General features: G+C 40.1%; 2 protein-coding genes across 6 annotated transcripts; one reads left to right on the top strand and one right to left on the bottom strand.

Moving 5' to 3' along the window:
• Positions 1–314: 314 nt before the first annotated feature.
• enpp5 (ectonucleotide pyrophosphatase/phosphodiesterase 5) lies at positions 315–8,107 on the bottom strand. 3 transcript variants are annotated; one of them, XM_084953927.1, is made up of 5 exons: positions 7,845–8,107; positions 6,834–6,854; positions 4,898–5,800; positions 4,157–4,333; positions 315–2,613 (listed from the first exon to the last, which is right to left on the bottom strand). In XM_084953927.1, exons 3-5 carry the CDS (start codon positions 5,775–5,777, stop codon positions 2,195–2,197), a joined length of 1,476 nt encoding a protein of 491 aa, XP_084810053.1. In that variant the 5' UTR covers positions 5,778–5,800; positions 6,834–6,854; positions 7,845–8,107; the 3' UTR covers positions 315–2,194. The 3 variants fall into 3 exon arrangements, with proteins under 3 accessions (XP_084810053.1, XP_084810052.1, XP_084810054.1); XM_084953926.1 differs by lacking the exon at positions 6,834–6,854; XM_084953928.1 differs by lacking the exons at positions 6,834–6,854; positions 7,845–8,107 and adding an exon at positions 6,868–7,810 and having other exon boundaries at positions 4,898–5,658.
• A 5,440-nt stretch (positions 8,108–13,547) lies between these two features.
• hmgn3 (high mobility group nucleosomal binding domain 3) lies at positions 13,548–24,002 on the top strand. 3 transcript variants are annotated; one of them, XM_084953933.1, is made up of 7 exons: positions 13,548–13,735; positions 15,275–15,322; positions 15,570–15,599; positions 17,505–17,555; positions 18,285–18,380; positions 18,577–18,676; positions 23,160–24,002. In XM_084953933.1, the coding sequence occupies exons 1-7, from the start codon at positions 13,721–13,723 to the stop codon at positions 23,165–23,167; spliced, it is 348 nt and encodes a 115-aa protein (XP_084810059.1). In that variant the 5' UTR covers positions 13,548–13,720; the 3' UTR covers positions 23,168–24,002. The 3 variants fall into 3 exon arrangements, with proteins under 3 accessions (XP_084810059.1, XP_084810057.1, XP_084810060.1); XM_084953931.1 differs by having other exon boundaries at positions 13,553–13,735; positions 18,282–18,380; XM_084953934.1 differs by lacking the exon at positions 18,577–18,676 and having other exon boundaries at positions 13,558–13,735; positions 18,282–18,380.
• Positions 24,003–25,724: the final 1,722 nt, after the last annotated feature.

Below are 25,724 nucleotides of genomic sequence, written 5' to 3'. Positions count from 1 at the left end.
ACGGTGGGAGGAAGCCAGAATACCCGGAGGGAACCCACGCAAACACGGGGAGAACATGTCAACTCCACACAGAAAGACCCCGGCCTGATGGTGAAATTGAACTCTTGCTGTGCGGCAACAGTGCTAACCACCGTGCTGCTCTTATTTATTTTTTTGTTCCTTAAATGCATCACACTTTACAGTATTTAGCTGCATTTCTGAAGAATGACAGATTACTACAAAATTTACATTTTTGTGGACTAAGAGAAAAAATGTAAAGATCTGGGCCTCGAACACAAGAGTTAAAAATAATAATAATAATAATAAACAAACAGTTATTTTCACATTAGTCCCTTTATTTCCAGAAGACTCATTATTTGCTTCAATATGGCAAAGATAGTTAATTTGTAAATGATATTAAATATCCATGATTTTAATCCAAGGTAGTAACAAACTGAGATCAGCTTCATCTAATATTCTTTCTTTTCTTAAAAACTTCAAATAAATCGTTTTTGGAATATAGCACAGATACATTTCACTTCTCTGTCAACAAGTTAGGGGAAAATTATCAGACAACACTTTTCTGTCATAAAACAATACAATTCTCAGAAAATTAACAATTTCATATAAATGCTCTCAATTTATGAATTTAAATTTTGTAAAAAGTATATATCACAGTGATGTCTGTCATTTTCGGGCACGGGTAAAGTCAGTGCATCGAAAAGCAAAAAGGAGAAAATTGAAATTGAACCAATTCTTTCTTAAAAGACGCTGGAAAAAAATGATAGTATTTAATCTGCAGATTATAATTCTAGTCTTCTACCTCTCTCTCCGATTATGCTACTTAAAAAGCTTTTAAGCAAGAGGCACCTATCTTTTTTCGTCATTTCAAACAGCAACTACAAACTAGAAGTGCAAATTATACATGACCTAAAAGCTTCCAGCTACTGCCCCTTTATTCAGTTTCATTTCAATCCTGTAGTGCAAATTACGGGAACAGCTCTCGCAAGTCATGCTCAAAATAGTCTTCTCAACCAAATAGAACCCTTAAAACTCCTAACACAAATACTGACCAATAGCAATTGCACTTCACATTTCACCAACAAATGACCATGGTAATGACAGCGGACATATGAATGGAAGGGCACTACACAATCATCTTACACTGGAAGAAAAAAAAAAAGAAGCCCTCCTGACACACACAAAAAAAGGACAGACGCACAAACAACTGCACACGTTCGAGAGATGTTCTCGGTTAAGTTCAAAGGCAAATGGTAACTGACTACTGAAGTGATTAGCTCATGGAATGACCTACACGTATGAGCAGTAGCTTGGCACGAAGAGTGAGACTTTAGTGGTTCCAGTTAACATTCAGAAGTAACACTGACCACAGTCAAGTGCTTAAAACGAACAGTTTGGAATACTTTAGATTAATCACAGCATTTGTAGTTCAAAGTAACGTCTTATTCAGTGCTCAGACCACAAGAAGAACAGGTGGTGGCGAAAAAAAAATCTCACCAGATCCCTTTTTCACTTTATGACATACAAATCTGTTTTGCATAGATTTGAAAATGTCAAAGCAAACGGACTGAAGACGACTCTCACTGTCAGGATGGGAAAGGTGTCAGTAGGCTTTCCAAAAAGTTACTCGTTTGACCTTCTGTGCTCATGGCACAGCTTCCCAACAAGCTAATGAGTGTAACATTATAAATTCCAACAAGGTAAGATTGTCTGAAGGTACGCACCATTACAAGGTTTTTATACCCCACCTTGGAAAAGAACAGCTTTAGTGGGATTTGAGCATACTGATACCTCGATATCATCCGTGTCACAGGCTTGGCCACCAAAAGCTCACCCTTTTACAATCACAGGCTCAAACTTCACGTATACTTTTGTATCTTTACTCATAAAGTGACAATGAAAATGTTAGACGCTATTAGGTAGAATTCACAATCAAAGCAAAGCCACTACGAAACCCATTATTCTGAATAAACCCAAACCAGAAGCACGCCCGGGACGTTTCCCTTACACCAGACGTACCCCTACGCACGAGTGGGAGGGTACATTTCCTTGATCTTCAGTGAATAACAAGAGCAGCACAACGGCATTTAGTGCTGTAAGGGAGGCATTCAGGGGATGCTTCTGGATGTGGGAGTACCTTGGGAGGAGGAATACCTCCTCTTCTTTTACGTCTGCCTTTCTTTCCGCTCTCAAGCTACAGGTGCAAATCCTCTTGCAGTAAAGGCTGCGACATCTCCCAGCTCCTGTGTTTTCTCGAGGGCCGCTGTTTGAGTGTCACTAGTATGACGTAGACCACAAGGAAGCCCAGCACCAAAACCACACCGAGGAACGAGCCCACGATGGGGGCGCAGGAGTACCCGGTGCCTGGAGGGGGAACGGGAGGGTGAGGCGGGACTGGCGTGGTCACAGTGGGCTCTATGGACAGGAGGTCCTGAACATTCGAGAGGGAGCCGTTGTTCGGCATGGGGCGGATGGACAGGATGTGGCACATGAGAGGGTAAAGGTCAACGGAGCGCATGGAGGATTTGACGTAATTCTCACGAAAGGCCGGCCCACGAGCCACGAACACAGGCTGCATGCTACGTAAGCTGTTGTTATAGCCATGGTTTCCCACTGGAGATGAAAAAAAGACAAAAAACATTTGCATAAGAAGGTGGAAATCTTTGATGTAAATTATTATTCTGTTGCTAATAGACTTTTTATACATCTATATCTGGTTTTCACATCCCATAAATCACAGACAGCTCGTTTTGTTTCCAGATTTATGGGACCTGGCACCGCAGCTCTACCTGATGATTTACTGCCAAAACGACTTGCCTCAGCAGACGGGATAAGGCTAAATCAATCACAGCACAGCCCAAACAAAAACTGAAAATGAAATCACAAAACACAAAGACCTTACATGAAAGCTTAGACAGGCTAACAGCCGCTCCTAAAATTTATCAGTGCTATTACATCCAGAAGATCTGACGTGATTCTCTTAGCGTGCTGTGAGTAAAAATCAATACACTCTATCAGCGCTGCTGTGACGGCAGCTTCAGTGGGTTTAACGGCCATTCGAGCAGGTCCAGGATCTGCCATAAATCTTACCTTAAAGATACCCTGCGGAGATTTCCGATCCCCAACGTTGCCTGGTCGACATTTCTTTCCTCTATATTTTTGTTTTGTAAACATGCACAACTACACACACATGCGCGCGCATGCAAGAACATTAGCAATTCTACCAGTGCTGTAATCCCATTCCACTGATCGATGTCGCAAGGAATGAGCACAGAAGTGCAGCAATCAGCTGGCGGAGGCAGGGAAGAAGAATGCTGCTAGCAACTAAATATGGATGTATAAAATGTCTCCCACTGCAGTATCTAATAAAGGCAAATGCCAAATAAATAGAGACAGACATATAATGGAATACCAAGAAATGTAGAGCACATTTTCTTTCAATTGATGTAAACAAAGAAGAATGACTGGGTTTGTGGAGCTGCAGTGTTATTTGTATTGCATTACTCCGCAGCGATCTGTGATGCACTGAGAAACAGAAGGGGCCACTGCTGCACGGGAAGAGGCATGTTTTAGTCATGAATGCATATCGCTCCCTCTCAAAAACTTTGTTATAGCAGGAAAGCATAATACACACATGTGTATCTAAGCAGTCTCACATCGCTTTGTCCCCGAAGACTGAAAGTCTGCTAGTTTTCTTTCCAGCTGCAGGCTCCACCTGGTCATTTCACTCATTAACAAGCCTTCAAGCAGCGAGGAGGAATTAAGCAGTGACATTAGCTGGTGAAAAGACACTCTGCCTCCATGACACATGGGTCTGAGCGCTCTAATCTGAGGAGGTGATGCTCAGTAGGTATTGTATTAGGAAAAAATGATTGCACTTAGAGTTAATGCAATAAAAGCCTCCAAACCCATCCACACACACACACAGACACTTTTTAACTCAAACACACTCTTGCTGGTCCTAAGGGAAACCATATCCAGCTTTCTTTGTTAATTACAGCTGCTCTAAACCAAGCGCTGGTTCAGTGACTGAAATAAACCTTCTGTGAAGCTATTATTAGAGCAGAAAAAAGGCTGCTGCTAAAACAAACTGACAAAACCTGTTTAATGTGCACAGTAACGACTCAGCAGAGCCTCGTGATGTGCGAAAACGTACGCATGAAGGGTCCGGTCCTGTTCTGCATGATGGTCCAGCCTTCTTTGGCCTCTATGACGATGGGCATGATCCTTGTGTTGTGCTGATAATGGTAGTGCTGGGGAATCTCCTCCTTCTTGTACACCACCATGTTCGGGTTTGCATCCACCAGCAGATTATACACCTCGTCGAGTTTCCCTGAAGGATACATAACGAGCGGTAGCAGAAAATCTTTATAGAGGCTGCAAATTCTGATTTATGAACGGCGGCTCATGAGGAAGAAAAGTTCAATACTTTAGAGATTAACTGAAAAGCAGCAACTGTATATAAAAGATGGACATAGCCTACAGTTACAGACAGGATGAATATAAGATGACTATAGTTTCTAGGTCAGAAAAATTGAGCCAGTGCAGAAATGCCTTAAGCCTCCCTTCTATATGAAGGCCACCAGATGGCGATCACTTCCAGTCCTGTAGACGTCTATGGGGGAAAATGGCTCAGTCACTGGTTTTGGATCAAATTTAATAAAAATTAAGTTTGTGATGTAAACCTTGGTCATAATGGAGGATTGTCTGTGGTATGAACTGTTAACTAAACTGATAATGTTTAGGTCAGTCCTGCACATCCACTTTCCCTTTTTGGCCAGATAAAGTTTTCGGCATAAAGTAGTTCATTTACAGCTGCAGCTTCATATTTAATATACAAGCATGATGGTGGTAAAGAAGAAAGTGAATGAATTTCCAAAAACATTACTGTTTATACCTTCGTTGGGCAGGATTCCCACCACTGGACTCTTATCCACCCAGGTGTACAGGTCTCTGCTCACGTACTCATCCAGTTCTATGATCTTCTCAGGAGAAAGCTGAGCCATCCCATGGTCACTGGTCACTATGAGGTTCACTCTGTCATACAACCCTGCCTTCTTTAGCTTGTTTATAAGGAAGCCGAGCTTCTCATCAATCCACGCGATGACTACGTCCATTAAGGAACTCTGAGGTCCTAGGTTGTGCCCGCTCTCGTCAGGCTCCTCCCAGTACAGAACTCCAAAGTCCACCGCCTCAGGTTCTGGTGCAGAGAACCACTCAATAATCCGTTCCACTCTGGTTTCAAAGGAGACTGAGGCGTTGTAGGGGAGGTACTGATTAGGGTACATGTTGTGGATTTTGACATCAGACCCGGGCCACATTGCTGCCCCGCTCCGTCCTCCAGCTTTCTGGATGGTCACCCAGAGGGGCACAGCCTCCTCCCACCAACGTGAATCATAAACACTGTCCGTCTCCATGGAGAAGGACCGGTTCAGAACAGGGTCGTACATCTCATTAGCCACAATGCCATGCGTCTCAGCATACAGCCCCGTCACTAAGCTGTAATGATTAGTGAAGGTTTTGGTGATGTAAGCATTCTCCACAAACTCCACTTTCACCCCTGTGTCCATGATGCTGCGGAAGTTAGGCGTTGGAACACGGTCAATGTAGTCCCAGCGGAAGCCGTCAAAGGACACGAGCAGCAGCTTGGGCCGCTCCGTTACAAGGTAGTCCCTACTTCCACGGTGGCTTGGGCGATCGAGGGATGCCAGAGGCAGAAGCAGGGCCCAGAGGCAGAGCAGAGGACTGCGGCCTCTTCGCAACAAGTAGCAGAGCATAGTGTGCAGTCTGATGAAACAGCCTACAAAAAAACAACACATTAATGACTACAGCTAGGCATTTAATCCCTCTAAGTCTATAACCTGTTATTAATCTATGATTATCTATGGTTTTTACTGAAATCATAGATAAATTATTTAATCCATACAAAGTTAGAAAATCGCAAACTGTATGATAATGCAGACCCAACTTTCAACATTATCTGATCAGCTGCACTTACTGTTTTATTCATCTAGTGCACTTCCTCATCAATATAAAAGTACTGTCTGCTAATCTAGTTTTGGAGGAACTACGTGTGGTTTCAACTAAAGCCTGACAGATTAGATTGGATACTAACCAATCACAGACACATCCATATTCCATTATATGTTTTCTGATACAAGCCTACACAGACATTTGTTTTTTTTACAAGAAGCTGTGAGCTAGTTTGTGAAAATGTTCAAAAACATTGAGGGCATCATTTTACCTTCCTTAATAACTGTATGTATTTTATTTTTTCCTCTCAACTTGTCTATTGGAAACAGTACAGGTGACCATTAAAAACAGTTTAAATGTCCAGTGTTCGCACACAGAGGTGCTGCAGCGTTGCTTTTTGTTAACAATTAAGATTTTGCGTTGCTGCAGCTGAAAGAAGGCAAAGATGTAATTTCATATGCAAATGAAACATTAACAAGGGAAAGTTCAAATTGTTCCAGTAATGAAGGGTCACTGCTGTGATGTGAAAATTGTTTGCCTATGCATATTTCTTCTCTAAACAGCATCAAAAACATTAGCTAATGGAGGCTAGACCACCTGATTTATTAACTAATTTCAGCTTTCTAAGCAATAAGCCGCTATTTGCCAACCAGGTAGCTGATCTGCTTTATTAGTTTCCTGTTCTGGTTGAATTGAGTCTCATTGTTTGTTTACAGTACAGCAGAGCTCCAGAGAGCTCGTCAGAAGAGTGTTGACTGTCAACAGCCAGTGGCAGCAAGTATTTAATTAGAATATTGTTCTAACGTGACGTAAATCAGCTTTTTATTGGATGATAAATTCAGCTTCACTGTTCCATTTACCTTTTGGTGACAACACAAAGACTGAGAGGTGGATGGGGAAGGTGAGAAGGAGAAAGAGTTGGATGAAGACAGCAAAAGGACAGAGAGCAAAATAAAACAGGTTAGAGTGGACATGAAGGCAAGTCAAGAAAAGTTACAAAGCTGAGGTAACTTCTGCTTTGTCCACAATTTCACATTCTAAATAGAACATATTAATTGATACAAATATCAGGATTTAACAGGATTCATGTCAATGAACATGGGTTGAAGGGTGACATTAATATTAACTGCAACGCACTCTATGCATGACATTATGATAATTACCCTAACCCTGAGCCCCGTAAAGTTTACGAATGCAAAGGCAACATTTACTGATTACCCAGATTTACTCTACTAATATTTTAATATATAAAGTTCGGAAATCAATCACGCAAAAGAAACACACATTTGCACATGTGAGGGCTGTTCCACATAACAGATCTCTGGATTTTGAACTTTTGGCCGAATCAAACAAACAGCTGAAAATGCCTCCTTGGAACTTGGATCACTAATTAATAATAATAAAACTAATGGCTTAATTAAACAAATTATAATAAATATATGTATACATTACACTAAGCTGGTTATGAAAACAATGCAGAAATTGATTGAGAAAATTGATTTAAATAACGTAAATAATAAAATAATAATAAAAATGACATTTAGATATTTCAGTTCATGACAGCAAAGATGTCATTGGAAATGTGGCGAGCTGAGGATATCACAACGGCGACACATCAGAGAGACACTCACATCCAGACGAATTAAAGTGAACCCTCCGACAGTCCGCTACATTATAACAGATTCCGTGTTTTAGCCTTTGTGCTGCATTGCTAACAGCTAAAAAAAAAAACGCGCAGTTCTGATTGCAACAATAACCACGCACAGCGACGAGTGCAATTTACACGAGTGCAGCGGATGGAGCGACAACGAGGCAGACTACATGCACAAACTGAGAAACACGCCAAACCCCGCTGCTGTCAACGGGCTTACCTTGTTATCAGATCCTGCACTGGCTCGATCCCTGCGCTGCACGACGAGATAAACAGCCCGACTAGCTGAGTTATGCCAGGAGGAAGTCCCGCCTATCAGCCTGCTGTGTGTTTTTGCCCCTCTGCTGCTTTTATGTGTTTAGAGGCTATAAACCAAAAGCGGATCATATGCAGACAAAAGGCAGTCTGACCGGTGTTTCCTGCAGACGCATGATTCGCCTCAAATTTCCCAGTGTGCACGCAAACTGTGTGTGTGTCCCAATGACGTAATGCCGGACCGGTAAGAGTGATGGGTGGGAGGGTGATCCAGCTTTATAAATAGACATCTGGGTGTCAGAGGGGTTAAGTTTGTCTCGTTTTAAGAGTAAAAAGGAGAACGTTTAAATGTGTCACATAAATAATAAAACGCTGCGTTGGAAATAGTTATATTAAAATGTATTGCTGCTTTAAACCCTTCAGCAGTTTCCTTGAATAATATACTAATGCTGAAACGTGTAATAGGGCAGAGATGTTAAACACAAGGCCAGGGAGCCAGACCTGGCTGAACAAAGGATCCAATTCGACCCACTGGAGGGCTTTGCAAAATGTGAAACATGAACAGAGATGAGGCATCTGTGAGCAGTGAGGAGCAGTGAGTTTTACTTTCATCTGAGAGTCTGAGATCTGAATCTTCATCGATCTTAGAGCCTCTCTACCTGACAGGCACCCTGGCATGCCATACTGCCATACAACACCTTTTTATTTTATTTTTTATTTACTGCAAATTTTGTATGAATTAATGAAAGTGCTTCATGTTCAGCTTCCATTGCGTTTTCTGTAACGGCTGTTTTCTTTATGGCTTCATGTGTTACAGTTTAAGCGTAAGGAGTCTGTGTTGCTGTCCTTGGACTTACACTAGAGTCCGTGACACATATCAGATATGAGATCTTAGGTTCCTGATCATCATTTTTAAAAGCGGATAGCTTATTAATTGTGAATGTTTTCAGAATGTGCTTATTAAATTTCCTTGCAGAAGAAGAAAGTGGGAAAAAGAAATATGAAGAATTTCTTTGCTATTATTACAGAGATTATTAGAAAAAGGTTTCAGTGGATGGAATTGGGCTTGTATGCGGTGCACATATTAAAATGACTTTCAATCCTCTGTAATTCAGTATTCATCTATAATAATCATGCAAAAGATTGTCCACAAGGTGTCAGTCACGTCCTGCCTACATGCGGGTGTATTTGGGCCTGGGTCTGGCTTTCTTCACATTCTCTACAACGAAATATGGCATGTCAATAATGTCACTGCGTGGTGAGAGTGAGACTATTTCTGACTTGCTGACGAGCACTTCCGTGTCTGCAGAGGCAGCCTCGGCTCTTTTACTGATGTGTACTGCTTCAGCGAGTCATTTGATTTCCCTTCTCATTTGGAGTAGTACAATGAATATGGAAACCCAAATTTTAATCAGACACAGACACGGTGTGTTTAATCTGTCAGAGGAGTGTAGGAAATTAATAACCCATATTGTATTAATTTGATAAACTGTGCCTTTATTTGTATAAAAGGAACACACTGACATTCTTAACTGACCAAGCATAATTTGATATTTAGCCCTGAGCACAGCCCAAAGAAACTGGAATTTAAGAAAAAGTGGAAGACTTCCTTTTTTTTCTTTTATCATCATGTGGGATGATTAAAAGCTTCATGGGTACATAAAGTTCAGCTTTTGTTGTCTAATGTTCCCAGGGGTGGTATAGTGGGGAAGTTATTTACACGGCTGCCTCACAGCAAGACAGCTCTTGGAAAAGCCGAGGCCTTTCTGTGGGGAGTTTGCATGTTTTCCCTGTGCAGGCGTGGATTCTCCTTCTTTTCTAGTTCTCGTTCAAAGTGGGCTAAAGCAGGAGGAAACACAGGTGACAAATTGCAGGAAAAGAAATGACAACAGTTCCATATGAGGTTAAATATTTGTGCTGATTTATACTTTAACTTGTCATCCAGCTGTAGATCTTAGATATTTTATCAGCTAGCGCAGACAAAGATGTTACGGTCACAATGACAAACAGTCTTAATATCTAGACCCCTGGAGCCATCACAGGGCTAATGGAGAAACATACAATCTTTTCTGCCCACATTCACACCTATGGCCAGTTTGGACTATGTGAGGAAGCTACAGTACCCGGAGGGAGCCCACGCAGGCACAGGAAGAACATGCAAACTTCACACAGAAAGGCCCCAGCCGGCAACTAAGCCTTTCAAGCCATTCAAGCCTTCTTGCTACGAGAAAACAATGTTAACCACTGTTCCACCCCCATCAAACAAACTAAAGATCAGGCTGAACATGTCCTCTATTATGACTTAATATAGCTTAAAAGGAATGAGCTTGGTTCTGCTTGATTTAAATTTATCAGAGCAATAGAAATATCACTTGTGTTTAATGTCTATACCAACTTTTGAGTGTTCATTATGTCACCCAGAGGCGCTGTACTTGTGGAAATCTAGAGGCAAATGACCCTGTGCTGCCATAAACCATGACCTCGGTTAAACATTTTGCAATAAGTTTATGTTCCCAGTTTCAAGCTTAAAGTCTTATGAAATAAAACAGTCATGTTGGTTTTGTACATTATCTCTCCATCATTACAAGAAGGGGTGACAAACTGGGGCTGTTAGGCTTTTATTGCATGTCGCTAACTTATAAACGTGAGCTGTCCTCAGTTAGATCAACGCCTCGCTCACAATGTCTGGTTTCAAAAAAGGTGGGATGGCGATATCAAAATGCTCAGCTTCAGATTTCCAAAGCAAGACTTTCAGACCAACGGGTGACGCCATGTTTTAAATTTCTATCTTTTAGATACAGACTATGAATAAATATTATATTTGTTAAACATCGGCATGTGAGCATTATTTTATCAGACTATAGGCACTTAGCCTGATACATTAATAAGTTGTTCATCTCTTTGAACAGCCTTATAGAGATGTTAGCATGCTCTAAAGGCCTAATCTTTCCTTTTAATACAGCCTATCTATCCATTTTGTTCCATTTACCCAATTCAGGGGCACAGGGGTCTGGAGCCTATCACAGCTGTCATAGTGTCAAAGGCAGGATACAACATGGACAGGTCTCCAGGCTGTCTTTGCGAGGAAACTGGAGTACCTGGAGAAAACATCCATGATACGCATGATTTAGTGTATATAGGGCATTTTCAAAAGTTCGGTGTGGAACATAGATTCATTTTGACCAGCAGAGGTGAAAGAATTCACCAGGAAGTAAGGCGATAAGAAATCAGGGATTCAATGAATAAAAAAAGAGAAACAAAGTAACCATGTTTGCCCCACTGACTGGATATTTAAGCAGAAGTGAAACTCATTAAACACAGTAAACTTTAAAACCTAAACTATTTTGTATTGGGTGAAGTCAACCAAACACAAAATTTGCAAAATCTCACTGGCCTGCTGTGAACATAACTCTCTCTCTTTACGTTAACTTACACAAATATGGTTCCATTCTATTAATTTAACCTTTTAGACAATGTATTTGCTTTGCATCTTTTGCATTCACATTAGTGGCAGATTATTGGAAACAGTTCAAATAGTGCCCGTACAAGCCTGTGCAGCATATTGATGATTCAGACAGTTTTCACACTTGTGTCATCTTTCACCCCGTGGCCTTGTGGGTTCAGGTTTTTCCTTGATTTTTTTAAAACTCTCTGTCTGTATATATAAGCTTGCAGATGCGCCCCATTGTGATTTTCTTTTCTTCCGTTGAGCTGACTGTGTCAATCTATGTGGGAACACTGCAGCTCCCATCAAGCTGGTTCTGGGTTGGTTGGCTTCTACAGCGGTTGTTCGTTCATACCTGTGTAGAAATCAGGGGTTTTGTTTGTTGGCTTGTTTAGGGCAGGAAAGCTCTGCCTATTGTAAAACTGGTTTCTCTGTGCGTTTCTCTGTCTGTTGTTATGTTGAACAAGAATGTGCCTTTTGTTGATTTCTGTGCAGTTTTTTTTATGGCTATTGTGTGTCAAAACAGTGCAATATGTGCATTTGTATATTGTAGAATATGCTGAAAACAGTTGCTTTGTAAGTTCTGGATGTTCATTGTTTCTAAGTTCAAAATTGACTATACCTACTCATGGGAGCACTAAACAGTTAAACACCTGTTTTAAAGCTTTAATAGAAAATTAAACTCCTTGTAGCGGCGTAATTTAGAACATCATGAGATTTAGCTCAGATTTGGAGTAGAAACAGAAAGTTAGCGAAAAGAAATGAATTGACACCTTCTATCCTGAGTATTTGGTTGACTTCTTTGACTGGATGGCTGAACGAAATGTTTTTTCTTCTTTATTTGAGCTGCTTGAAGGTAGCACCTTGGCCTCTTAGCATTTGAATGGCATTTTTTTCCAGTACTTGCTGATGTACTAAGAGGATGTGATGCATGCAATCAAAAATAAGTTCATTCCAGGCGATAGGTGTTTGTTATTCTGGTTTATTTTGTCCATAAGAAGAAAGCAGGCAAAAGAACAAAGTGTCATGGCTCCTAGAATAAATAAATATATTATAAGCCACCGCTAGTAAAAAAGTCTAATGACAATCAATAAATAATTTCTACAGAATTGTTAAAATGTTTTTCTCTGTGTTCAAATCATCTGCATGTAGTTGCACAAAATGTGTAGTTTTTATAAGGGTCATTCATCCATCAATCCATCCTGATTAAGCAAAGGAGATTCTTCCTGTTGAAAATGGGTTTTTCCTTCCCACTGTCACCAAGGCTCTTGGTCGTCTTATTATGGGGATTTATCTGTATTATTGTAGAGTCTTTTTCTTACAATATAAAGCATTTTAAGGAAACTGTCATTGTGATTTGGTGCCATAGAAATGTATAAATATATAAATGAAATTGAAATTCTGAACACAGTTGTATTCTTGATGGTGCCTCCACTGTCAGTAACACTGTTATACCTAAGCACAGATATCTACCTTGGGTTCATTTTGTCCTTCAGGTCATGATGAGTGTGCAATTTGGCTTATCAGGAGGGCAGTTTTGGGTCATCTGAGTTCACTTGGGGCAACCAAGGCTGACCAGATGGAAAGCTGGGATTACAAGTGAATCCTTTGCCTGACTACGGGGGTCCTAAAACTTCCCAAGAGGTAATTAAATTCAAAGGTATGTTATGTTAAAAATTGTACTGTACACATGAATGACAGATTTTGTTTCGTGATCTACAACTTGATTTAATTCTGACTTTTTTTATAGGATGTAAATACAAATGCAAAAAAAGCACTTGTGCACAATATTTGTAACCCTGTCTGACACGCTGAAATCTAACACGGTACACCCCCCACCCCCCGTATTGCATCGTTTTACAGACCATCACGTTCCTGAAGGGAATGTGACAACCTTTTTGCAGAAACGTTGTGTATGATTTCTCTAGTTCTCTGTAGCAGGGAAACCCCTACAAGACACAGTACCTTCCAGCTTTTCTGGATCTCGCCTGTGGCTGACATTGTGCCATTGTGCCCATTTTTTCTGGTCCTTTGTATTTTATTTACAACATTCTCTCTATCCCATCCTACATTACCCAGATTCACCGGGAGGGATCTGCGCACAAAGAGCGCGTAGCCAATCGTTGGGAGGCTCTGGTAAATTTCGGCCAATGCCCGCGACCCTCTTATTTACATAGAGACCAGACGATCCAATCGGGAGTCAGCACAGGAGTGAATTTTGACTTCTCTGCCCAATGGCTGCGGAAGGTGTAAGTTTTGGGGGAGTGCATATAATCAACATATTATCGAAGGTGCTTAGATATTGATCCCGTATTTCGAGGTAGTTTAAATTCACCTATCTTGGCCCTTTGGCTTTGACCTTTATTTTGCTCGGTGGAGAATTATTGACGCATAAAATGCCGAAGAGAAAGGTGAGTGTCGTCCCTGCGTGCAGCACACTTCACTGTAGTTTTTTCGAGCTCATGCAATCGAGGAAAAATGGGAATAATATTTTGTGGCGACGTCGAGGCAGGTGAGGTGATGCCAAAGTTTGAGGAAACGTCTTTTCGACTGCAGCCTTTCACGCGTAGGCGTTAAACACCCACTTATTAATAACGGATATTTTATATGCGACATTTTGGGGCTTTTTTCATTATAAATCCCCTCGTGTTCATCCCAATGGCCGTTCTTGTGGTCGTTCCCCCCCCCCGCCACTTCCCTGTCCACAGTGCGCACCGGTGAATGTTAGAGCCGCTGGATGGATGGACGCGTAAATCCTGTTGGAGACGTGCGCTGTGATCATTCTTCTGGGCGCATTTCACTCATATAGAAGACTTGTAGATTCCTAATAATGCGTGATATATGTAATATTAAATAAACAAATAAAATAAAAGCCCTCCACCTCCCTGTCTAATTTTGGTTCTCCGGGTGGTGATGAATATGGCAGGCGCCACGCAGAATGAACAAACCCTTAGCCCCATGAAGAGAAAGGAATAAAGGGGGGGAAGGATCGGGGACAATCGCCGCTGTGTGAAAAGAGGCCGTGGCTCTTATCTGAACAGGACTGCACGACAAGCTCCTGTGCATTGTATCAGCGCATACATGGAAATTGGCTTTTCTGTCACCTAAAAAAACGGCTATTGTCCTCGCAGATTCGCCTTTGAGGACAGAGAATGGGGGGCCTCTAGGGGCGGAGGTCGCCCACATGCAAATGATGCAAATAATGTGAATGTCAACCTGCGAGCTAAACCAATATTTTTTTTCGGGTTTTTTTTTCATGGTGGGAGTGGGCGCGCTTCTCTCGTGCGCCGTCCCTGCCTACCTGGAGCCGGGAAATACAGTGTCCATTAGGAGCAACAAATGACGCCCGTGTTGTTAGTTAATAAGCGCCCTCCCCCGAGTGAATCGATGTTTATGGTCCATTATTTATTTATTTATTTATTTTTTGCACGTAAGCAAGATGCCTCCATTAAAAAAAATTGAATTAACCAGAGAGATTGTGGCATCATCATATATCATCATCACATAATGTGATTTGCATCTGTGGAGAATTTTGGTCACGTGTGATGGAAATTGTGCTTTGATTATGTGAAACATTAAACAGTGGTTTTATTCTTTTTTAAGACCATTGATTTCTGGGGGAAATTATTTGAATCCTTTTCTTAAGAAGGATTAAATTTAATTGTGATTACATTCTTCTTGTCATTCGGCCAGAATGAGAAAAACCGCTCCTCCATCATAAAATCCTCAATTATGATGTAAATAATATCTGAGGATTATTTTTTTTGTAAGTAATCAAAAACATTCTAATTGTTTCAGCTATTGTTACAGATGTGTTATACCATGAGTAGTAAGTGATATTTCCATTAAGACATCCTGGAATCTCTGTTTTGGTTCGCAGAGATAATTCACTTGTGCATGAGAAAAATTACATTTGAACTTTTTTTATATGTTAATTTTATTTCCTGTAGTCCCCAGAGGCTCCTGAGGGCAAGGAGGCCCCCAAAGTCACAAAACAGGTAGACGCTTTGTGAGTGTGTGTGCTGTGTGTGTGTGCGTGGCGGTGTTTCCGCGTGCTGTGTGTACTGTGTATGAGTGAAAGAATACTCACATGAGGAGTTAATGATTAGGACACGTGTAACAGTCACCAAGTAGATCGTCTCGAGAGCAGTTGGCAAAGGTACAACTGATATCTCTTTCTCTTTCTCTCTGTCACTGTCTCTCCCTCGCTTTCTCTCTCTTGTTGATCATTTGTTGCTCCGGTAGCCCACCAGAAGGTCAGAGAGATTGTCAGCGGTAAGTTTCACTCTCCCCTCTCTCTGTCTTCACCTCTGTCACTGTCCACTCTTTCCTCTCAGTGTCAACCCCTCATCCCGCCGGGCTAAAACATGTCACATTACCAAGGCTCAGAGTAAAGTCCTCTCGACCTTTATGGATTTCATCAAGGCAATCACTATTAAAAGAGCTCCATAAATGTGCTCCCAGAGGACTGGCTCCCGGCTTGGTATGCATGTCTACTCTCTGTTGTCTTTGCCCATTCTCAGTGTTGTATGTTGCACAACTTGTTGATGTTCAGGGCTGCATGGCTGCCACCAGTGGCGTTATAAATTCTGTAATCATGTGGATGAAAATAAGTATTTTCCTTGATGACGTTATGTCTAATTTGTATTAAGCTATTGATTGTGAATGGCATTTTAAAACAATGTTATCTGAAATATAGTGTTATTTTTATGTGGTCTAGCAGCCCTGCCGTGCAGTCATTGTGTTTGTGTGTGCGTACTTTGCATGTTAAATCCACCGGTGCTGGGTCTTTTTACCCCGTCTATTTGCATGTGCTATTGAAATCATGGGTATCAAACTGGCGAAGAACAGCCTGAATTCTCTTTAATTCTTTCATTTGAACAAAATCTCTTTTTGGCATATGTAGTCAATCTCCCCTAATTACATGTGCAACACAATTTGTAAACAGCAGTTGTTCGTTAAAGGCCACAATTTAATTCTTTCTGATTCAAGCAACCTGTCAACATCTAGACATACTTTTTGGCTTTGAAAAATTTTCTCAGCACCAAGAAAAAAGAGAAAAAAACCTGAGTTATTAATGCATTCTCTGCCTCTTTCACACTTTACAGAGTCATTTAATAGCCTTTGAGGGGCTGGTTCTTCTCTGTAAGTTTGACACCCTTGATTTAAACATTAGTTTGACATTTTGAGCCTATGTAATTCTTGCTAAGGGTTTCATGGGAAATCTTTATCACTTTCATCTCTCATTTCTGTATGCTAGATATGCTAGCAGTTAGCTTGGCTTAGCTTAGCATAAAGACTGGTAGCCAGTCTTTATGCTACCTAGGCTTGTCCAAAGGTACAAATTAACTACTTGCACCAAAAAAATGTATGGTGTAAGTTCTTTTTTTTTTTTCTTTTTTTTAAAAAGGGTATGTGAGACCATGTCTGTGTAGCCACAACGTTGGTTTGTCTACACTACAAGCTGTGCGTGCCTCATTCAAGCTAACGCCAAGTAGACTGAGGTTTAGCTACAGTTAAAGTGCCTCTTATCCTTTTATTTTCAACTCTAAGTCACCCTAGCAAACAATTTCTTAGCTGTAGCTTTACTTTTTAAATTGTATCTTTAGGCAATTTGTTACTAGCAGGATTGACCCTCTTCAGCACAGTTTGTCTTAATTCAAGCCTTTTTATTTTAGATCTCATGTGCTGTGTCAGACATTTCTTGAGCAACACAGAGATATTGTGAGAATAAATCACATGATTTCATTTCATCACAGCAGCGTTACTGTAGCTTGTGGCTTCAGGGTAACATGGTCCACACGCAGCAGCCTAAAAAAATGGCCAGAATCTTTGCTCCCATCTGATATAATCATTGCACAGTGGTCTTAGGTCAGCCCACATCTGATATTTAAAACCCATGGGAATATGATGAAAGCCCATGGGTTATGAAATATGGTGCAAGTACTTAATCATTATCAATATTTGGGCTACAGTAAGATCAAGTGCAGACATTTCAGTCAGCAGGCTTTGGGTTAATCTCAGTGAATAACTCTGTACAGCAAAGTAGCTGAAACTGCTTTCAAAGTGTAAAGAGAAAAGAGAACTCTAGATAATATAGATAAGAGCAACATGTCTTCATAAACTCCATGAACCATGAATCAGTTCTGACAGGATTTATTTATTTATTGTAATTCTCAGAGACCTGCTCCACCCAAGCCTGAGGCCAAGCCCAAGAAAACTGTCGTCAAGGTGAAACAGATTACACCCACACACACACACACACACACACACACACACACACACACACACACACACACACACACACACACTAAATTATTTGCAATAATTTGCAAAAATCTGAGGAAATTGGCTGCCTTTTAGTATTAGTTTATATGACTGTTCAAAGCTGCTGGATTGGAAAAACAAAACACAAACTGAAAGCAGGCTTAACTGTGATGAGTATGTATGCAATAACTCAGGCTATTTTTACTTGAAAACAAAGAAATGGGGGGTAGCTCAAGACTTGTGTACATTACTGTACTGTTACTGAGTTTTTACAGAATCACATCACTCTAGCTTTAACCTTATTTATATTAACTCCCAGTATATTTTGGAAGATTATATTGGTTACTTAATGGCCTTGCTCTGAGCTGACATCTTAGTACTTGCCTTGAGATCCTTGGGCAGATCCTTTGTGTGCTCCAGGGGCCTGGCTGTAGCCTGAAGGGGATAGAGCATTAACAGTCAGGACCCCAAAGCTCTGGAAAGGTCATTTTCTGAACCACTTACCACTTTAAGATACAATATAAAATAGAGAAGTCCTTTCCTGGTTTTAGTCAAGTTTGATTTTTTAACTGTAACCACTGTGTATTGACTCTTTGCTGCCCTTGTGAAGCTTTTGCAATGCTGATTTAGAAAATGTTACTATAATTATCATTATATGCACATTATGTTATTCTCACCTGTTCTGTGCAGAAGGTGGTAGATGATAAGGGGGCAAAGGCAAAGAAAGGTGGCGCTAAGGGGAAGAAGGAAGACGGTCCTGCCCAGAATGGAGACACCAAGGCCAATGAGGTATGAGGAGGGGAAAATAAAAACATGATGTAATTTTTAAATCAAATGTAGAAAAATTATATTCAGTTCTAAAAATAATAATCTTTATTTCCTTATCCTGTCAATTTGTGTACAAACGAACATTACAACAAATACCCCACACGTCTGTTTTTGCTCACATGGATATACCCTCACACATAAACACACACACACACAGATCTATGTGTCTCGTCCGTCTGTCAGTGTGTCTTCCATCAGAAGCACGGCTCCCTCCATGATGTCAGTGAGAGGACAGAGTGAGACAGTCAGAGTTAAGGGTATGGTTGAGTGTCTCTAACTGGTCTTTGGTATGTGTGCTTGGACACTAACGTGCTGCTAATAGTCGCGTCTGCGTTAACAGGGAAAACATTTACTCGCTGTGCTTTGCAGTGCTGTGTTTATTAGAGTGTTTGGGAAACACAATGAAGAAGTAAGGATGTCCCGCTTGCTCTCTGTGTGCAGTGAAGTGGGTCTGACACAACTTTTTCCATTAGCAGGAAGGTTAGCTGCTGCTCACAGAGCTGCAATGTGAAATGTGCTCTGGTTCACGAACAGCTGACTCCACTATTGACCAGAGGGGTGTAGTGGGAGGTGAGATTAACAGGTTACCGAGCTATGTTTAGCTTTTAGGCAGAGTTTTCTGTGTCACTAGTGACTTTCTTTTTACTCGGCAACATTAACGTGTTTGCTTTTTCTAAACTCATAACCTTTACGTTCAGATTTTCAGTACACTTCTCAGTACAAATATCTGCTTGAGGAGTATATTTTGTATGCAACCTGTTGAGCAATATCTTACTAACACCACCATGAAGCTCAGCTTCAGCAGCCCAAACTGGGCGTCACGGTGTCACTGGAGTTTGCATGCATTCAGCTGGTGATGCATAAAATGTATGAATGTTTTTATGCTTGGCTCTAACCTGCTGCTAATTCTTCTTTGTGCTGCAACTAGAACCCAGGTGAGAAAACCGATCAACTGCATTTCCAAAATGATTATAACTAATTAAAACTAATGTAGACGTTAAAAAACATTTTAGTTGACCAAAAAAATTAAAAAATTAAAACTAATGAAAACTACATTTTGTAAAGTTGGAAAACTAACAAAAAAATATAGAGAAAATATTCTTAAATGTAGTATTTGTTTCTTTAGCAAAAATATTATTACAACTCACCTGACGAGGCTTTGATGAACATGTTTACTGGATGTCCACAAGACTGTGAGTCAAAACATAAAATAATTATAATAAAAATGAAAGACACTCCAACTTAATTAACAAAAATTAAACTAAAACAAAGCATTAAAAACTCAACTGAAACAAAAAAAAGAATGCACTCTGGAAACTTCAGCTAAATTAAACATCAAAATGAAATAAAAATAAAAAGTAATATACAAAATACAAAACTATAACAAATCTGTACATTTGCAGGTTGTTTATTGACAGTTTTAGATGAATACAGTAAATTTGATTTTAATATAAAGTGATTTTCATATCTTCTTCATTAGGTTATGGCACAGACTGAACAGACTGTACCCTGACCTTTGTTTAAAAGTATTCATTTAAAAACATCAGAGCTGTGATGTGCAGTTGTTACGTTTCTAACCAACAACCGCACAGCAAGAGTGCCAGGTATGATTATGTTTCTGCTCTGTGCGCTTGTGATGATCACAGATTCCCAAAATTATCCTTTTTCTCAGCACCACTGTCGTCTTGTTTGGTACAGTGTTGCATTGCACTGTTTTATAATCGGTGCTCAGTCAACTGACTTGTCTGATGTGCCTGGGTTAACAAAAAAAGTTGTTAACCACTATTGTGGTACCTGTTGCCTCTGAGGGTGTTAGGTTTGGTCAAACCAACTAACACAAAGAAAACCTGGCTGTGCTGAACTTAGCTCTCAGAGGAGATCGCAACAAAATTATTGCTAAGTCAGGAGAGAATGTAAAAAGTAAGTAAGATAAAATAATTGTGCCGCTGCAAAATTTTAGCTTGAAAAAAACGAGTGATGAGTTGAGCTAACAGCTTGAAGCTCCTCATTGGCAAATGAGGTCATATGTTACCTTGAAACTCATGAACACCGACCTGCCTGACTTTGTAAATTTCTTATTGAAGGTTGAATTCAGTCGAATCGCAGTACTGATAGTTCTGCTTTTATTTACTGGAGGTTTGAGAGGTCCATAAATAGAAATCAGCCACTGCAGGCAGTAAGTGAGTAAATGTGGTGTTTTGTTGGGGAAATGAATTGAGCCATTAAAGAAAGAGCCTGACATTTGGATAAATAGGTTGCTTTTACTGTATGAAAAAAAATTATAGCACTTTCTCTGTGTGTCTGTACAGTAAAAATGAAGCCAGGCTTAGCTTAGCATAAGCCATTTTTACACATGAACAATGGCAAGAATGAGGCTGGGATATTTCTGACAGTTCTTCTTTCTGACATGTAAACCACAGCAGGAAACAGTCAGCTTCAGATGCATCTACCCTACCAGAAATACTCCATGTGGTTTAAGGTGATGTTCTGCCTGGATAGAGCAGTTTGTGAGTTTGTGTGCTCATATGCACCTTTGTTGGGAGATGTCATGAAAAGTTCAAAGCTGCAAAGTGGATGTTTTTAAACCCCTTTAAAGTCTGAATGCCCATAGAAATATCTTGTTGGTGTGTTCAGGTGAATCTTGACAACTTTGGATGGAGCCAGGCTAATTTTATTTCTGTATGTGGCTTTTATGCTAAGCTAAGCTATCTCCTGACTGTAGTTCATTTCTAGCCAACCACCTGCTACCTCTGGCTTAATATTCAGCATATAGTCATAAAAGTGGTGTCGAGCTCATAGATGGCCTTGATTCAAGTGCTGGAATAGACTGTTTACTGATCGGGAGGTTGGTAGATTGATCCCTGGTTCCTCCCATCTGTAACTTTTTGTCAGTATAAGCACTAATAGGCTACATTTAAGAAGTGCAGTCTAAGAAAAATGAGTGGTACAGCATTACAGCTTGACCAATAAAGTATTTTTAAGACCGATACTGATACCAATATTTGGTCATTTAAAAGTCTGAGATAAAAATCATGATAAATAAGTCAAAATATTTTTTTCTTTAAGATACATGAAATATATAATTTGTCATGAGTAGTAGGGCTGCGGCATATAGCAACATCCACAATAATCCCGTAGTATTATTATTATGTAGTAGAAAAATGTCATATCACAATATCTTGCTTATCTTGTCATAAATGACTCCAGCAAGTAATGCTAGCTGCACTCCGTATGAGAGGAAAAGCAGACGATGGGTGGAAATTACTGACGTGGTTACACAGTGTAAAACTAGGACTGTAAGGAGATAATAAAAAGCTTTGTTCAAGATACAATGAAGAAAATATTTTACATTTTTATTATGTAATTTATTTTTAGTTATTGTTAAAGTAAAGCGTTACGCAATTATTTTATACTTAAAATGTCCGGTGAGGAAATTACTTAGGCACGTTGTTTAAATACTTCAAACTAGAAAGTGTGCCATCAGTGCCAACGGCTCATTGGATACAAAGAATGGAAAATGTAGAAACGCAGCTGTCTGCAAGCATCAATAAAATGTAGTTCAGTATTGTTTTTTCTCTATCGTCAGAAATATAATTATAAATTTTCTTGAAATTTTGAGGAAATATCACCCACCCCTTATCTGTAGTTATTTATTTACTCATTTACACTCTGCTCAACTCTGCCGTTTGTTGTGTTTGTGGGGTTCCAAACATTTGTTGCCAACTTGGCAGTTGCAGAGTGCTAATAGCTGGGCAAACTGTGTTCCTGCCGTCTGTTCTTTACTTTTTAAATTTTCATTTATTGGTTGTCATAAATGTCTATGTTGATAGACTGGTAAAGACCTAAAATCAGCCTGCGGATAAAAAAAGACATGCGCTAGACTGAATGTAAAGAATCAAACAAGACTTCTAGGTAAGAGTTTAAAAATATGACATTTATATAGCTTTTATTTTACAGACTTAGCGCAGTCTCACACCCAAGATGTGACCTGATGTTTATCCTTTGTTACACTCAATGTTTAAAGACAGTATGACAAAATGCAAGAAGACTAAAATAGCAACTAGTTATTGGCATCCCCAGGAGAAAACGAGGAAACGATACGACAAAAGTGAAATAAATCAGGTGCTGATTTAGCTCAGTGGTTGGGGTGGCAACCAAATGCTGCCAGGCCAAAGCGGCATCGAAATGGGTTTGCTTTTGACCCGAGCCGCTTTGGTGCATGTCCTACCTGCTCTCTGTCTTCTCTTCAGTGAAAACTATCTAATAAAGGTGTGAAAAAACACATTAGCTCAACTTTTAAAATATTTATAAGCCTAGAATTTCTACACAGACAAGCATCCCTATAACTCCCTGTAGTTGTTAGCAAAACCATCCAGATAACTCATTTGGAAAGCCTTTTACTCTACAGACAATAAACCAAAACATTAAGTGATCTTTATGCAAAATAAGTTTGGATCTACACTGTTTGAAGGGTTGCCTGCAAAGCCTGCAGAGCATTTTCCAAGTTGCATGCAGACAAACAAGGGTCTGAAAAGGCTGAAGCTTTATTACTCGACCAACATGTTTCAGCCTGCGGCTTTATGGACGACCCTGACCACAGTCTTGTTCAAGTAATAAATCTCTCGCTGTTGGTTACCACAACTTACTGGTTGGGTTTTCCCCTCCGTGTACCTCATTGGCCTTCTTACGTCTCCTGGGGTAAATAACGGCTACACCTGCACGTGTGTTTTTCACCTCCAGGTAACTGAAGCAGCAGAAGAGGCGACCGAGGAGAAGGCGTAAAGGCACGGGCGCGTCCATCAACTCGCCCCCTCTGACTCCATGGCAGCAAAGCATCTTTTTTTACTGACGATTTTGTACCATGCTGAATTTTTTTTAGACTTGTGATAGTAGAGATGGACAACCAGCAGCCCCACCTCCCGTATCTTCACGCTCCTTCCCCCACCTCCTGTTTTTGCTCCATTCTCCTCCTCCCCCCAGCATTCTGTATTGCTATACTGTATGCCTCTTAGAAGCAGAAAGGCAGAATGAAGTGGTTTTATCAGACAGCTGCAGATGTTCTTTGTTTTGCCCGAGAGGAGCTGTAAACAAGACTTTTTTAAATCTATAAACCGGCTCTACCTTCATTCGTAGTTATGCTTCTCTATAATACATCACTTACTGGCACTTTGCCTGTAATCGGATGATGTAACCCCCTTACGGCTAAGGTGAGCATATCACCAGTTTGGTTGCAGAGCCACAAGAAACCAGTTCCACAGTCACCATGGAGAACATCTGCAGCTTTTTAAAAATCTTACTTTTTAGTCACCACCACTGTGTTTCACATAGCTCCTTTTGTATGTGTATACTGGAGTGAATGTGTTTGTGAGTCTCTGTGCTTGACTTTGTTTCCTCCCCCTTTCCTTTCCTTTCTTTCTTTCTTTTTCTCTCTTCCCTGAACGCCTTGTCCTGCAGCAGAGTGACATAGCAATAATGAGTGGTGCTTCTGTTCTAGACGGCTCTATTGGCTTTGGACCCTCTGGGCTTCTCTGAGTTTCATCCTGTTGGGAGAATATTTTGAAATAAAAGAAAAAGTTGATGTCTCGTGGGACTCTTTTTTTTAGTGTCTCTTCACTCATTGGTAAATAAAAACATTGTGAAATAGGTTCTGCATTTGGACAGCAATGCCATGTTTTGTTTTGTTTTTCCCCAGACACTAGTGGGCTGTATTTTAACTGTATGCCTGCACACAGGCTGCTTTTCCTCTCTGTGTTCAGGTTTTACAAGTACTTTTTTAACCAACACAAAGCTGCCACTCTGTGTCTGTGTGCACTTTTGTGTGCATGTGTGTGAGGTCGCCAGGGGCACGTGGCTGTGTTAAATACAACTGCTGCGTCAGGAAGTGAAAGGTCAGCATTTGCCAGAGTGGTGGGACCAGTGAAAGTGTTGGGTCTCTCCATTGCAGGACAACCTGTCACTCACACTTGTGGGCCTATAGCCTGTTCCTCCCTCTAGCATGTAGAGGTGAAATGATGTCTGTGCAGGTACTGCCACATACTGAGGAGACAAAACTGTACTGAGATGAGCCTCGGTCAACAACATGATGCTTCTTTATCACCATTCAGCTGTTGGATGCTGTAAAACACAAATATTGCTATAATGTGTTTAAGCTGGAAACACCTTTTAACCCAGTGTCACCCCTATAGGTACTTTGGTGTGCTGCTGTGGGACCTCCAGGTTTTTCAAAAGGTTCATTTAAAAAATATACATAAAATTACTTAAGACACAGAAAGGAGTTTGATCAGCGCATTTGCCCACAAAGAATCGATGAGTGCAATGTATCAGAAAGTTCCAACTCTGTGCAAATATGTCCTTCTAGTGTCCTTTTTTGGTCACATTTAATTTACAAGTTCATTTAATACATTGTTAAACAACAATGTATCTATTTTCTTAACCACTTAACCAGTTTAGGGTTGCGCTGCCAACTCCCAAAAAATGATTTTTCACCTTCAGTAAACATGAAACAATCATTTTGAGTAAAATGAAACTGAAATATATACAATAAAAGGTTTGATTTATTCAAATGCTTACCTAGCCATACCACTTTATTTATAAAGTGCTTAAAAAAAACAGCAGGGCTGACCAAAGTGCTCTAAAATAATCGCAAACATAAAAGACAAACATAGGACAGAGAACCCGAAACACTAAAGAACTGTAGAAGCTGAATGTACACCAATCAAGTAAATCTCTTTTGAGCAGATTTGATTAAATTGATCATTTTACATTATATAAAATTATGTGGATAATTTACATGTGATTAAATTAGTTAAAGCATTTTGACCAGAATTTTATTTTCAATGTATCCCAGCTGTCATGGGGCCAAAAGCAGGGCACATCAGCCCAGGAGCTTCTAGATGCAAGGTTATGGTGCAAACCACTGAACCACCCTTAGTGATATAGTTTTATATTTTGTTATTACTTTTTTATTTACCTTTTTTTTTGACTCATGTTTCAGGTGGTTTTATTCGTTTCATTGTCAGCTGTAGCATCTTTACTTACTCAAATATGCAGGGAATTTGAAAGTGAGACAATTTCAGAAATTCAGAAAAAGTGTAGCAATGCAAACACAACCCTCTGAACGTAGCAGAGTCACAGTATTGTAAACATGACAAGTCTCAACAAAAGTAGTGAAAGATTTGACCACTATAATATTTATTTTCACGTTTTTTTCGATTACTTTTTAGTATTTTCATTGGGGTTAACTAAAATGTTTTATCACACCTAGTTTTACTTAACCTTGATCGTGACACTTAAAAAAGAGCCATT

This window comes from Perissodus microlepis, chromosome 15 (assembly GCF_051167445.1).
Source record: "Perissodus microlepis isolate ML-2025 ecotype Zambia chromosome 15, ASM5116744v1, whole genome shotgun sequence".
NCBI classification, from domain to species: Eukaryota; Metazoa; Chordata; class Actinopteri; order Cichliformes; family Cichlidae; genus Perissodus; species Perissodus microlepis.
This window is presented reverse-complemented; position numbering and strand designations above follow the sequence as displayed.